General features: G+C 38.5%; 1 protein-coding gene across 1 annotated transcript in view; it reads right to left on the bottom strand.

The window, feature by feature from the left end:
• Positions 1–13,891, bottom strand: part of ARHGAP42 (Rho GTPase activating protein 42) — a 133,373-nt gene that overhangs the window by 51,085 nt on the left and 68,397 nt on the right. The window contains exon 4 of the mRNA XM_057370809.1: positions 11,393–11,464. Within this exon, the coding sequence (XP_057226792.1) occupies positions 11,393–11,464 (72 nt within the window). The remainder of the gene's footprint in view (positions 1–11,392; positions 11,465–13,891) is intronic.

Raw genomic sequence — 13,891 nt, 5'->3', positions numbered from 1 at the left:
AGTTGAGAATTCTCATGGAAGCAGTTGGTGAATTGGTGGGTTTTGGTTAGTTTGAATGAAATGGAAATTATCATCAGCATCTGAGACCACAGGCTGCATTTTGATAGATAGTCTGGATGGGAAGAATTTTTTTTGGTAGAAATTTTTTTATTTGTTTTGTGAATGCCAAGGGTTGAAGACAAGGCTGAAAGAAGTCACAAGCTTTCTTCCCAAAAGAAGAAATGAAAAGGTCATACAAAAGTCCTTCCTTCCTCCCCTTTCTTCAAATCAGAATTTAATGTATTATTAGGCTACAGCATTTCCCCAAATCCATGAGAAAGTTAGAAGGTTAAAATACATGGTTTATTGATAGCAAATAATACAAAGTGAAGCAAAGTTGTACCTTAGTTCATAAAGAAATTTTTGTTGATTGACATAAAATAGGGTTAATATAGTCATAAATTGTCTTATGTTCCTCATAAGTGCAAGTAAAAACACTTCCAAATTGAAGCAGAATGCAACATGTAGAATATTAAATGTCCAAATGACTATAAATCTTAAAAACAATTCTTTACTAAAGAACTACCATATGCAAACCATGATGATCCAGAAAACAATAGAGTGCAAGACACAAATAATTATAATAAAAAGAACATATTGCAACYATGAAGTATAACAAGGTAATAACCTGGGAATACAAGAGTGTTTAGCAGCATTAAAGCTATGAAGACAGATATTAGAAACTGGCAGTTTAAAAAATAACCTCAATTAAAATCAGGTAAGGAATACATAAAGCTGAAATATACTTGAAACAACCAAAAACTTTAAATTTAAGTTTAACTTGAGTTCACATCTGTGTAAAATACTGAATAACCTTGCAAGAGATAATTTACTTTCAGGTTCATAAACTTCAAAAGAAAATAGTCTTTTCCCTCTGTAATGCCTTTAGAGATCCAAGTGTCAGGTACTTTCCAAGGTGTATCCTGGAAGAAGAGATCCCTATGGCCATTTCCAAATAATTCCCGATGTAACTTCATCAGATGTTTTCAAATTAAAAAGCAGATACTCTTAAATGAGAAAATATGTTTGTAGGATGTCGTTTGTTTTGCTCAAAAAAATTCCCTCTTGAGATGGAAAAAAAATTATTAAAAGTTCCCAGCACTGCTGTGAAAAGACATGCAAACCTGCCAGTACTGGCAGGTCACAAAGCAGGACATTTTAGACTCCCTGTTATTCGGCTGCAGAGCTGTCTCGAGTTTATTTGGCATTTGCTGATTCCAGGAGTAGCTGCTCAATGTCTGGGAATCTGCTAAATCCCTGCCCCAAACAGCAGGACTGGTGAGTCTACACATGTAATCTAGTTTTATTGCTTTACTGTCTTCTAAACATGAAATAATTTTGCTGGAATAGCTTGCTTAGGATATTACCAAGTTACTTCTTAAATAATATGGAGAAGCCCCCTAGAACAGCAGAAACTGACTTTTTAAACTTTTCTCTGCATCAGGTTTAGGATAGCTTTCTGAAGTTGAAAATATTTTATCATAACAAGAAAAACATTGCTCCTGTACAAAAGCTTGTGACTTTAAATGATTTCAAAAAGAGTTAGCCATGCTCTTCAGGAATTTGGGAAGAGGTCATTTCATCTGCACAGTTAGCAACATCTTTGCTCTGTGCACTTAGAGCAAAGATAAAAGAAGAACATAATGTCATTCAAATAAAGCAATTCCAACAAACCAGCTTATAAYTTCACGTACTCACTGTTTTATTTTAAAAGCTCAAGATAAAAATATCTCTTTCTTAACTAGTCATTTCTTTTCTGAAACACTCTCTGGGAATCTCCTTTCTATGCCAACCAATCAGCCAACATCCCTGATCTCAGCGTGCCAGCAGCACGTTCAGCACTGCTCATGGTCCCAGGGCACGTCCAACGTCATCGCAACGGGACTGCAATGCTGACCTGAGGAAGAACTTGAGGCGTGTTATGAGAATTTTTTTAGATTAATGAACACAACTGGAAACTGAGCTGTTTACACATATTTGGGGGGAGGAAGAAAGGAAACAGTCTGGGGTCAATGTCAGAAGTGATTTTGTTTTGTTTTGTTTTGAAAGCATCTATTTTCAGAATGGCTTTTACAACACTGATAAAGGAACACAAACTATCACCTTGGGGTGAAAAGTTATGCCTCCCCAGCGGCATTGTTAAACTCACCCAGTGCTCTCAGATTACTTCTTAGGGGTGAGGGGTTGATCTTCTCATCAAGACAACAATCTGAGACCACCCCTTCTTGGTAAACTCCCCAGGAACAAATGGTTCTGTGATAGCTACTATAACCTGACAGATCCTGAAATAATGAAACCACTTCATTTGGTGAAAAGATGGATCTCTTGATGCTCCTATATCTATCAARACACATTAAAATTTCAAGCAATGATGCCCATTTTTTTTACAGCACGGAAGTGATACTTCCTGGACAGTATCACCCACTGCATTTTGGAATACAGCTRTTTCAGAGCTGGCTTTATGAAAAGCAAAGTTGCTATATTGGTAGGAGAATTGAGTTTGTATATTCCCAGGCTGCTGCTGATCCTGCTGCATAGATAGAACAAGACACTGGATGAAGGGAAATCTATGGTGATACTGCCATAGATTATTTTCTATTTAGAACAGAAAAAGGCAAATAGACCATAGGTATGGAATAAAGAACTAGAGACCCCACATCATCTGAGAAATGTCCAAACAATGCCCAAACTGTAACTACAACCATAACTATTTTTATGCTGTCAACTTAACTAACCACAAAACAAAGGGAAGCAATGCAGAAAGAGATCTTAATTTTCCCCCAAACTGTTAAAAAAAAACCCCAACACGTAACAGAATAAGATTAACAGATGAATTCACACCCATGTATAAAGTCTAATGATTTAAGCATTAAGAGTTCAGTACAGCTGTGGCACTATGCAGCACCCACAAGCACAATTCTGAAGTAATTCCTGTAGGGTAAGAGAACACAGCTGCYTTTGCCAAAACATGATAAATTTGGTTTGATAAAGGATGCTAAAACTCAGGATGGAGCCTTATTTTTAACAAGGGCAGGAAGAGCAGGCAACTAGGTGCCTTTGAGTTGATAAATGAAGACTGACACATTGTTCAGGGAGCAAAATACCAAACTCTCTGCTTCTCTAAGTCCTATACTGCTCTGCGCCCGGGCAATTGGCCACTTCCTATATTTCTCTTAAATCCTTCTGTAGAGTTTTAAAGTCTCATCAAYAAACCTAAGACCTGTCTTTCAAGTGTGGAACATGATCCTGTCCATGCTGTGGCTAAGAGCAAGGCTAGAAAAGAATGTGACGATGAGTAGAGCTACTGCACTCTATTTGTCAGATCCTCTATGCCCTCACTCACTAAGAAGTTTAGCTCCCCTGTGAGCTGGAAATTACATCTGAAGGTCAAGTCTTGGTTCATACTTTCAATCACAGCTCAGGAGTTCAGCAGGATTTTAGCAGCTGTGGAGGGTCAGGATGCAACCCTCCTKAGTTCTTCCTGTGACACACATTACAATAGGCTGCAGCAGGTTAGCAAGAAAAAAAAGCCTTCATTTAGTTAGAAAATGTCCAAGTTTTCTTGAATTTTTATGTTCTTTTGTTGTTTTCCAGTAAAGAGGCCAATACTTACAACCTAAGTTTTTCATTTTTTTTGTTTTAGTAACTGTAGATTCTAAAAAAATAAATGGTTATTTTTTGCCAAGAAAGGTAYACTGCATGCTTACTTAAGCAATTCCACCAATTAAAACACTTATTCTAAGCTTTAATTCTTAAATGTTCTGGCAGAATAGTAAATTATTTTCCAATTTACTACAGGGGACTAATTTATTTATCCTTAATTTATACCTCTTTTCTTTACCATGCAAATTAGAATTTTATCAAACTACAGAAAAAACACAGCTTCAGAAACCAGTTTTAGTCAGTGAGCCAGTTAATCACACTAACTTATAACAGACTGCATTTAACAGAATTATTAAAACCAGTTATGCAAACAACTGTTTCCCTCATAAACACCTGTAGTTAACAAACTGAACCAACAATTTCTAATCACTGTGTCCACAATCTTTTAGTTATGAGATCTGAGTTTTCACTCTCATTTTTTAAAATAATACACTAGATGGGAAACAAGCTCTTAGGATTRTCCTCTTATTTTTTTCCTGTTAACTACCTAAAAGTTTATCAGCTTTGAATGAAACAGTAATCGAACTGTACTAAGTTGAAATGAGAAAATAATTTTGTTGCATATGCATAATGACAAGAGCTGTTCCACTAAGATCAGTTGTTTCAAAAAAACTCTGGGTACAGGTGYTCAGCCAGTGATATCTCCCAGTTTAAGAGTTTTGCTCTGCACAGAACAAACTAAGACTTCTTGAAAAGATGAAGTGCAGGCATACTGAACTCTGTTTTTGAGTTCCACTGTTTTTGAAASTTCCCAAATATTTCACATACACAAGTGTAGAAGAAGCAATGGCTAGTCACACTGTGGCATYACAATTATTTTGTACTTGGCAAAAAAGAATTTTAATAGAGACTACCAAATTGATGCAGGTTTTTCACTGCTTCATATTTCCATGCATTTATTTGAATAATTAAAAGAAAATACATTTGATCAATTTTAAAAATAATTTTTATACCATATATTTTCATTAAATGCAAATTCTGATTTCTCAATTCTTACATCTGTCAATACCAGTTTAAGTAAAATATCAGATTAGAAAACACATATGGAATTATTTCTCAGATAAAGTGTTCTAGGACCAAAACCTTGGAATGAAATGTATTTATAAATGCATTTTACAACTTTCACAGTTCACAAACTTTAAACAAAACTTGAGGTTTCATGTAAGTAAAAGGAAAGCTAAAGAAAATTTGTACTTCTCTATCTACCAGAGATAGATCCCAAATAACCCATAATACCTAGAGATTGCCATTTGAGTTCTCAGTATAGCAGGTTTCTTGGTATGTAGCTGTCTCATGACTATTGAGTAGCCTCAGTTCCCCATGCTCAGTTATTTCATCTTACACTTTATTCCCAATCCTCCAGTCCTCCTCCTTTATCTGACACTTACAGTAATACCACCAGATTTTTTTTTACCTGGTCATTACCAAAAGTAAAACAACAGAGTGATCTCAAATTGYCCATGGGATCTTCTAACGGGTGATTTCTCTCCAACCAGACAGTCTCTCCCATAAACAAAACTTACTGCCCTTTTCCTTTGAGCCAGTCCCTCTGACAGACTGGGTTTCTTATACTAAGCCCCATCTAAACTACATTATCATGACTCATGTAGAGTGCTGTAAAAGCCTGGCTGAAATAGAAATAGGTTTGACTTCCCGCATTTCTTTGCTTACAGAGAAAGTTATCAGAAAAGATACTAGCTAACTGGTAGTAACAATTTTTGAAAAACTGTGTTGCATTTTAGCTCAAAACATTTGGCCATCAATTATCCTGGCCTGCCCTCTTTTTGTGCTTCCGTGTCCTGGCCTCCTCCATTCTGTGGTTGACATTAAAAAGCACCAAATCTAGTGGATGCAAGTACCAAACCTTGAATGACAGATACTACTTGTAATAACACACCTCCTGCCATACCTACTACAGCAAGGTCACTCATTTTTCTCAGCCAAAGGACAACAAGGGCTATCATTTGATCAGATACCAAGAAAAGTGGTTCACCAAATGGGCATTCTGRTATTTCTAACCATCTTAGATACCTATCTAAAACTGCTTCGACAGCTTTGTGACAGATCTCAAAAAATGAGGGGTTTTGTTTGTTTTACACTCCTTAATTTCCAGGCAATCCAAATTCAACACAGACAGAACGTGCCACCTCCTGAATGCCTACATGTGAGCATAGATGTGAGCAATGATGCAGGAAAATTAATCCCAGCAGTGAATATGGATTTGTTTCCCAAGTAGAAAGGAATTCACAGCTTCTAATAAATGAATGAAATGAAATAACGATAAAAAATAATCCTCCTGGTCAAAATAAATTATTTTATGAAACAAACAGATGGAATTGTAAGGAAGAAACAAAACTCTCCTTTTAAGTCTTAAAACCAAAATTGCTTCTGTTGTCTTTGAKCTGATTTAAGTTGTAAAGGTCAATGAACATTGGAACAAATATTGCAAAATACTGTACTCAATGGATAGAAAGAAAGAGGAAGGTTTGGCTTTATTGTCCAYAACACATCACACAATGAGCTCACCAAAGTTACCAGCTGGGGCCTCACAAACCACATTGACCAAATAAGGCAAAGGCTTCGTGCCTGGAATCCTTTCCCAGTTACCTCACYCGGCTTCTGCTCGCCTTGCTACAATAATTGGAGAGGTCGTTTTTTCAAACTCAGATGGAGTAAATCAACAGGCTGTCCAATGCAAAGCTGGGTTTGTGTAGTCTCTGGAGAGAACTCAGCTTTATTTAAACTGAGTGTGTACAGAAAAGGAATAACTGAAATATGTGCAATAAAAACAGAAGAACGAGTAGTATAAATCAAGAAGAGTAAGTGATGGAGATTTGTGTATTGCTGGTTAGATTACAAACACTAACGTTTTATGGGGAATGTTTCTCAAATTCGTTGGGTACCTTCAGGTTTTTGAAGTGCATGTGAAGAATCGGTCTTTAATGTTATTCAACTGATGTTCCAAAAACACTTGAACTTTGCACTCTCAGTTTATACTGTCCTTGTATTTAAAATATAGCTTTGTAATATCAACAGGACATATTTTATCCTCCATATTCTCTTTGATTTCTGTGACCATATTTTTTGCCCAAACTCATTATAGTTTTGAAGAAAAAATGAAATATTCTCATTCTCTGTATTAAAAACAACTAYAGGATATTCATCATGGTAGCAAGAATCTTGTGAAGTTACTTATTATTAAAATAAAATGGTGATTCTCATACTTTATAACATTTTCTCCCTTTTTCCCTTGGGTGGGGTGCAGCTTACTTGTGTTCATCTGACACTGAATTTTATCTCGTGTTTCATAAAGGAAAGAAAAAAAGCCCAGAAAGCACTTTTCAAGTGCTCTCTCACATTATCTCTCCCCCAGTAAAATCTGACAGTAGTACTTAATATAATTTTCTGTTATGCATATTGTTAACAAATTACCTAATATTCTTCTTCCACAAATTTGGAAACACAGCGTAACAGGGTACTAAAATCTATAATTTCARAGTCTGATTAGAAGACAGAGTCCAACACCCAAAAGCTACTTGCATCTCTAGCTACTGCTAACACTGCCAATGCTGAAGCCATACTAATCTTGGGCTTCTATACCTAATCTCTTTAAAYGTTTGTCCATAAAATGCTATAATGCAAATCAATTGTAAAGTGACAGCTCTAGAAATACATAACATGACCTAACTRTTATCTATCTTGTGGAGTTTACACCATCCACAGAATCACAAAATCACAGAATAAGMTGARYTGGAAGGAACCCACAAGGATCATCAAGTCCAACTCCTGGGCCTGCACAGGAGCATCCCCAAGAGTCACACCATGTGCCTGAGAATACTGTCCAAACATTTCTTGACTCTGTCAGGCTGGYGCTGTGACCAGTACCCTGGGAGCCTGGTCCAGTGCCCAACCACCTTCTGGTGAAACCTTTTTTAAATATCTAGCCTCAATCTCCCTTGAATGAGGTTCAGACCATTCCCTCAGGTCCTGTCACTGGTCACCACAGAGAACAGATCAGTGTCTGCTTCTCTGCTTCCCCTCACGAGGAAGCCGTAGACCATGATGAGATCTCTGCTTAGTCTCCTTCAGGCTGAATAATCCAAGTGATCTCAGTGTCTCCTCAAATGACTTCCCCTCCAACCCCTTTGCCACCTTCAGAGCCCTCCTTTGGACACTCTCCAGTAGTTTAATGCCTTTCTTATATTGTGGGACCCAAAACTGCCCCCAGCACTGGAGGTGAGGCTGCCCCAGGTCAGAGCAGAGCGGGACAATCCCATCCCTTGTCCGGCTGTCAGTGTTGTGCCTGATGCCCTCCAGGACACGCTTGGCCCTCCTGGCTGCCAGGGCACTGCTGGCTCATGTTCAACTTCATTGAACAGGGCCCCCTGGTCCCCTTCTGCAGTGCCATMTCCAGCATCTCACTCCCACGCCTGTCCATACATCCAGAGCTGTCCCTACCCAGGTGCAGAATCTGGCAATTTCCCTTGTTGAACTTCATATGATTGGTGACTACACAGTCCACTAATTTGTCAAAGCCTCTCTACAGGGCCTCCCTGTCTTTGAGGGAGTTAACAGCTCCTTCCAATTTTGTATCATCKGCAGACTTGCTTAGGATTCCTTCCAGACCTGTTTTCAAGTCATCAGTGAAGATGCTATAAAGCACAGAACCAAGAATGGAGCCCTGTGGAACCCCAACAGTGACAGGTTGCCAATCTGATGTCACCCATTCACTGTAATCCTTTGTGCCCTGTGAGCCAACCCTCATCCACAGCTGATGCGTTTATTCAGCTGAATGCTGGGCATTTTGTCCAGAAGGATCCTGTGGCAGTATGGAAAGATTGTATCAACTGGCTTCCCTCCATCAACTGGGTAGGTTAGCTTGTCATAAAAGGAAATCAGGTTTGACAAGYGGGACTTTCCCTTCATGAACCCATGCTGGCTGTCCCCAATGACTGCATTGTCTTTCAGGTGTTTTTCAGTACCACCCAGAATAACTTTACCAGGCACTGAAGTCAAAATAACAGGCCTGTAGTTTCCAGGGTACTCCTTCTTGCCCTTCTTGAAAACTGAGACAGCTTGCCAGCTTCCAGTCAGCTGGKACATCTCCAGCTTCTCTTCAGAGAGCAACATGTACACAGAAATGTTTTGGGGTTCTGGGTGGGAGAGGGATGACAGAGAAACAGAAGCAAGTTTGGATTTGGTATGAATACAATTTTACACACTACTGTAGATTAACGCCACAGGGAAAAAAAACACATCTGGTAAGGYCCACTCAGCTGATGTGTCTAGAAAACACTACCAAAAAAAGGTGACATTCCCAGTGTTCTGTGAAACTTGCTACTCAACAAGAAAATATCTGTATCTTTTGTTTGACTATCAGCACAGATCATCCCAGAGGAGTTCAAAGAGCCAAATCTCTATGCAAACCTTCATTAATTGCAGATAAATAACCAGCAAGCTCAACTCATTTAATATTTATAAGAGTTCCTAAATGCTCAAGGGCTGATCCCAGTGAACCAAAGTGGAGCTAAGCAATCTGGCCATGTTCTCCATTTAACCAATAATGAGTTTCACTAAGTCCAAATTTCTACTCTATTTCATCCAGGTCTCATTATTCCCAGATCATATGTTGCTATTTTGTAATTACTAGAAAAAGAATACTGAATGTAATTAAGCCCTGATTTGTTTGTGTTGATACCATTTAGTTAAAGGCCAACTGCAATTGCTTCCACTGATAAAAATAAATTCACAGGCGAATGCACCACACTCGGTTATGACGGAGTTCTGAATCTCTCATTTCTGAGTTTGGCAGTTGAACTCTATGTGCTAGAAGATTGGAGTTTGTTTGACATTTTATAAAACCATGACCTGAGAGAGCTCTCTACAGGGTCTCCATGTGTCAAGCCAAGTATCCTGGACTTTCCAAAACACACAGGACTGTACGACAAAGAGCATTAGACACTGGAATAAGAGTTAKCTGAGCCAGGTTCCCTCCTGAACTCATTCTGTACATTGTAGTGTGACTACAAACAAGTCAAAACAACAACTGTAAGAGGACAAAATGCCCATATTTTATACGGAAAGGATATGGAAGAGAAAATGGCCATTGTGATATACCAGAGAGGACTCAGCCTGTCCTGTGGTGCCCTGCCTTCTATGTTCTTGATGATACAAAAAACAACAGAGTCACCTTCAATTAGATCATTTGGTATGTGTTGACATGTACCAGATAATATATTGAAGGAAAACCTCAGTGTCTTATAGAGTTCTGCAGAGAGCCCTGTGAATCATCTATGGATTGTCTCTGTCATGCAGCAAMACATTCAATAGTATAGTGGGTTGAGCTTTCAAGTAGGGTGCTCTGAAGAGAAGAATGAAATTCCTTTAGCTATGAGAATATGAAATGAAACAGTACTACAAAAATACTGAATGGCACTACTAAAGATAATTTTGTGCTGGAATCAAATTCTGATTTGTGCAGCACAGTAAATAAACTCTCAGCCCTGCATCTCACAGCAGCATAGGGGTGGGACAAGAGAAGAATGTAGCCGTACATGAAAACATATCGTATCAAGTGAAAGGGTAAAGAACACCCATTTCAGAGAAATCTGACCTCAAGTTCACAGTAAAAATTCTTCACAAACATCTACTTAGTTCCTGTGCAGAAGCAATCCCACATGTTTGCCACACATTCATAATAGCAGTACAACAAGTATAAACCTTTGGTTCTCTTTCCAGTAGAGAAATTCTTTTGAGTTTCTTTGAGTACAGCACAAGTGCAACCTCATCTGCAACATCAGAGAGGCTTTTTTTGCACTCATTTAACATTACAGACAGAAGGTTTCCCAGAAATTTTTATAAGCATTAATGCAAGATGTGCAAAATGTTTCAGAAATATTAGCATATTTATGCAGACAGAAAGAACTGTTACTAACATACCTCTAACWGACTACCACAGCCTCTGTGCCTGTCTCAGAGACTGTGATCAAAGCAGCCACTGATAGCCACCTAAGAATTCAGAATCAGACTGAAAAACAGCTCTTCTAGACTAACACTTAATTCCTACATATTTTTCCCCAATATATCTGATTTCCTGAGCTGACTAATGAACCCTGGTACAGACACTCTACATTCTTTCTCTCACACAAATACAACACTTAGCACCAAAGAAACAGATAAAATTACCAAGTGGAGTACTTCCACCATAGGAAAATCTCTGGAGAATATAAAGATGAATACTCTGGCAAAATTAACATGAACCATTGCACTGCATCATCATGTAAAGAGGACAGGGAAAGCAGAGGCAGAGATTATGCTTAAACTGATTTCTATCTTTATGTAATGTCTGCTTGAGGGACTCATAGCAGCTGTTTGAATCCTCTCTGTGGTTCTGGGCTAACCCAAGACGCAGCATACTGTCAATGCARACATCAGAAGATGAACACAATGCCAGATGGTAGGAATGTTCAACAGTAGCAAAAGCTGTGCCCTATGCATATTATCAGCCTTTAAGCTCCATTTCTAAACAATCTCCTCCTCTGAYACAAAGCATTTAGTATCATTTACTAACATGCTAATGAGGATGGCCTCTTGTCTGTTTGAATATAAAATGCCTGTTTTCAGTCCAGCCTTCAAAACACACTGATAAACTCAAAKAAACATGAAATGAAAAACAAGCCCAGCCACTTACTTTTGCTGCTCCTATTTGCTCTTTTCGAAACTTCTCCAGTGGTGCTATTAGCACATCATTAGCATTCTGGATCTGCAAAGTTAAACATAAAACATATCTTTTTAACAGAGTATTTGCAGAAAGTGGAGTCACTGTAACTCTGCCAATGTGCAAGACCAAAAAATGCGGGTCTGAAATATTCTGGTAAGAGCATTTTGTGTAGAAGGCAAAGAATTATGCTTTCTTTACACAAAGCATACAATACACATGTACACTAGTCTAACATGGAACATTTTTATGAATAACTAAAGCAATTGTAATGAAAGATGCGGTAATTTTCTCTCTGATACGTAGGAGATTTTCTGGTACTTCACTTCCATTTCTTGCATCTTGCAAGAAAAACCAGAAAACCAGAATAGAAAATGAAAGCTTTCAGGAACATGTTTTGGCAGAACAAAGAAGACAAACACATGAGTACTGACAGCAGTGCCTAAAAAGAGTCTGTGTATACAGAATCTGAAACTTTGACAGCTGAATCTTTTTGGCTATCTCTTTGGATTATGCACCTAGTTACACTGAACAGAAGAGAATGAGGTAGAGAACTCTAAATAAGATAAGAGCAATTTAAAAAATACTCTAGATTGGGTTCCTTCAGTTTTCTAGTTTTTAAACTAATTTGAGATGTTCTGAAGTTATTTTTATCCCTTTAACCTAAACCAGAGCTCTTAAGGAAACACAGTTTTCCCCTCATGGCCTCTGTTTATTTAGTGTAAATCCAGYCCAGGGAACCCCTCCCTGAAACCCATTCCCAGCAGCGACCACCCAAAGCAGTCCCTGGTCATTTGGGACTGGAAACACACATGCAGCCGGACACAAATGGCAGCCAAGCCATCATGCCACTCACCAAGGAAAGGTAGCAAAATTTCCCCATGTGTCTTTTAGGGACAGGAAGAATATCCAATTAAATTGACTTTACTGATGAAAATCAGAGAAACTAAAAACTGTCAATGTATCAGAAATAAAGCACAATWAAACACATCACAATAATCTATTATACTGACTACAGGCAAAACTCTGGGTTTTCTGCAAAATCAGCTTTTTTTCTCCTCACCAGTCCAATCTTTACCAATACTCATCATTTGGGCTTTGGCAGGTTTACAGGTCTGGGCAAAGCTAACATGTACCTAAGCCAAATGTGAATGAATACAGTTCTTGCGGTTCTTCTGTAACAACAATAGATAAGGTACATTGTTAGCTGAGCATAAAAAACTTCCCACATGGCTGTAATGAAAACCATATAGAATACACCCAYTGAAATACAAACCTAACATTACAATTCAAAAGACCACAGAATCACCACATCTCTTACCAGGACAAAGTTTTTATGAGAACCTGAGACTCTCTCTGACACCCTTATGAAGTCCAAGACAGCAATGGTAACAGTGGAATGCTCACTGATACCATGATCAAAATGTGCTACATTAAAAAAAAAAAAAAATCAGGCACAGAGGATGAGGAGGAGTGTTTTCATTGCATTCAACATACTCCATCAATTCCACTGAACCAGACTACAAAGCTATGTTATTCTCCAAGCAGATGCTTCCCRATAATATATAGATTTTTAGCTGTCATCCAGCAATCTAATTGGATGACACTCAACACCTTTTACAAGGCAGAGTGCATGCACTTAGCAAAAGATAATTTCAATCCCAAGGATCACTAAAGCAGATTAACAGCAGTGCAAAACTTAAATGACTCGCCCACGACCAAGCAAAATTCCAGTGCATATGCCTGGAAGCAGCAGCTGGATGTTTCGAYAGCTTACAGAGCATGTACACAGCTTTTAGCAACACACAAAAAAATCAAAAATGATTTCTGGAGTCACTGGTATGGAAATGTGGATGCAATTTTTTTCTCACATCCAGAACTAAGTTTTTTTTCTGCCTTTTAGATTTATTGCTAATTATGTCACAGTTAAATTAAGACAGACATGTATATTATTAAGTAGCTACTACTGATACCATCAAACACTATTGGTCCTGCTGCTAGTCACCGACAGTCAAACTAACCCCAAGTGGAGCCRAATGGCCCCTCCCTTCACTCAATGCCACCATGGTCATGCAGCCTCCATGCCACACCAGGAGACCTCACTGCATATATTGTCCTTTTGGCAACGTTAAAGTGATGAAACACAACTCCTACCCATCTCACTCAAAGCTGCTGCAAAGCAAATGAAGCATCTTGGAAAAAAAAGAATGCTGCTTCAAAGACCATGGAAGAACATACACATAGGAAGCATATGGAACTGAGAGGATTCATCAGAGCAGTGGCTTTCCTGGGCTGAAGCACAATGTTAATAATCCCAGTTATACAGAACTGGAAATGGAAAGCAGGCACTTCCAGGCTTTTATCTAGATGAGCTCTGTGCCTCTGAATAGATCTGCTGAACCACATCAACACACTGCAAGCCTATACCTGGGCTGAAAGGATCTACTGACAAGAGCCCTGTTGTCAYAATTC

The sequence above is a fragment of the Malurus melanocephalus genome, unplaced genomic scaffold (genome assembly GCF_030028575.1).
Source record: "Malurus melanocephalus ecotype Western Australia unplaced genomic scaffold, MMel_1.1 scaffold_134, whole genome shotgun sequence".
Lineage (NCBI taxonomy): Eukaryota > Metazoa > Chordata > Aves > Passeriformes > Maluridae > Malurus > Malurus melanocephalus.
The sequence above is the reverse complement of the archived record's forward strand: the minus strand, read 5'-3'. Positions and strand labels throughout refer to the sequence as shown.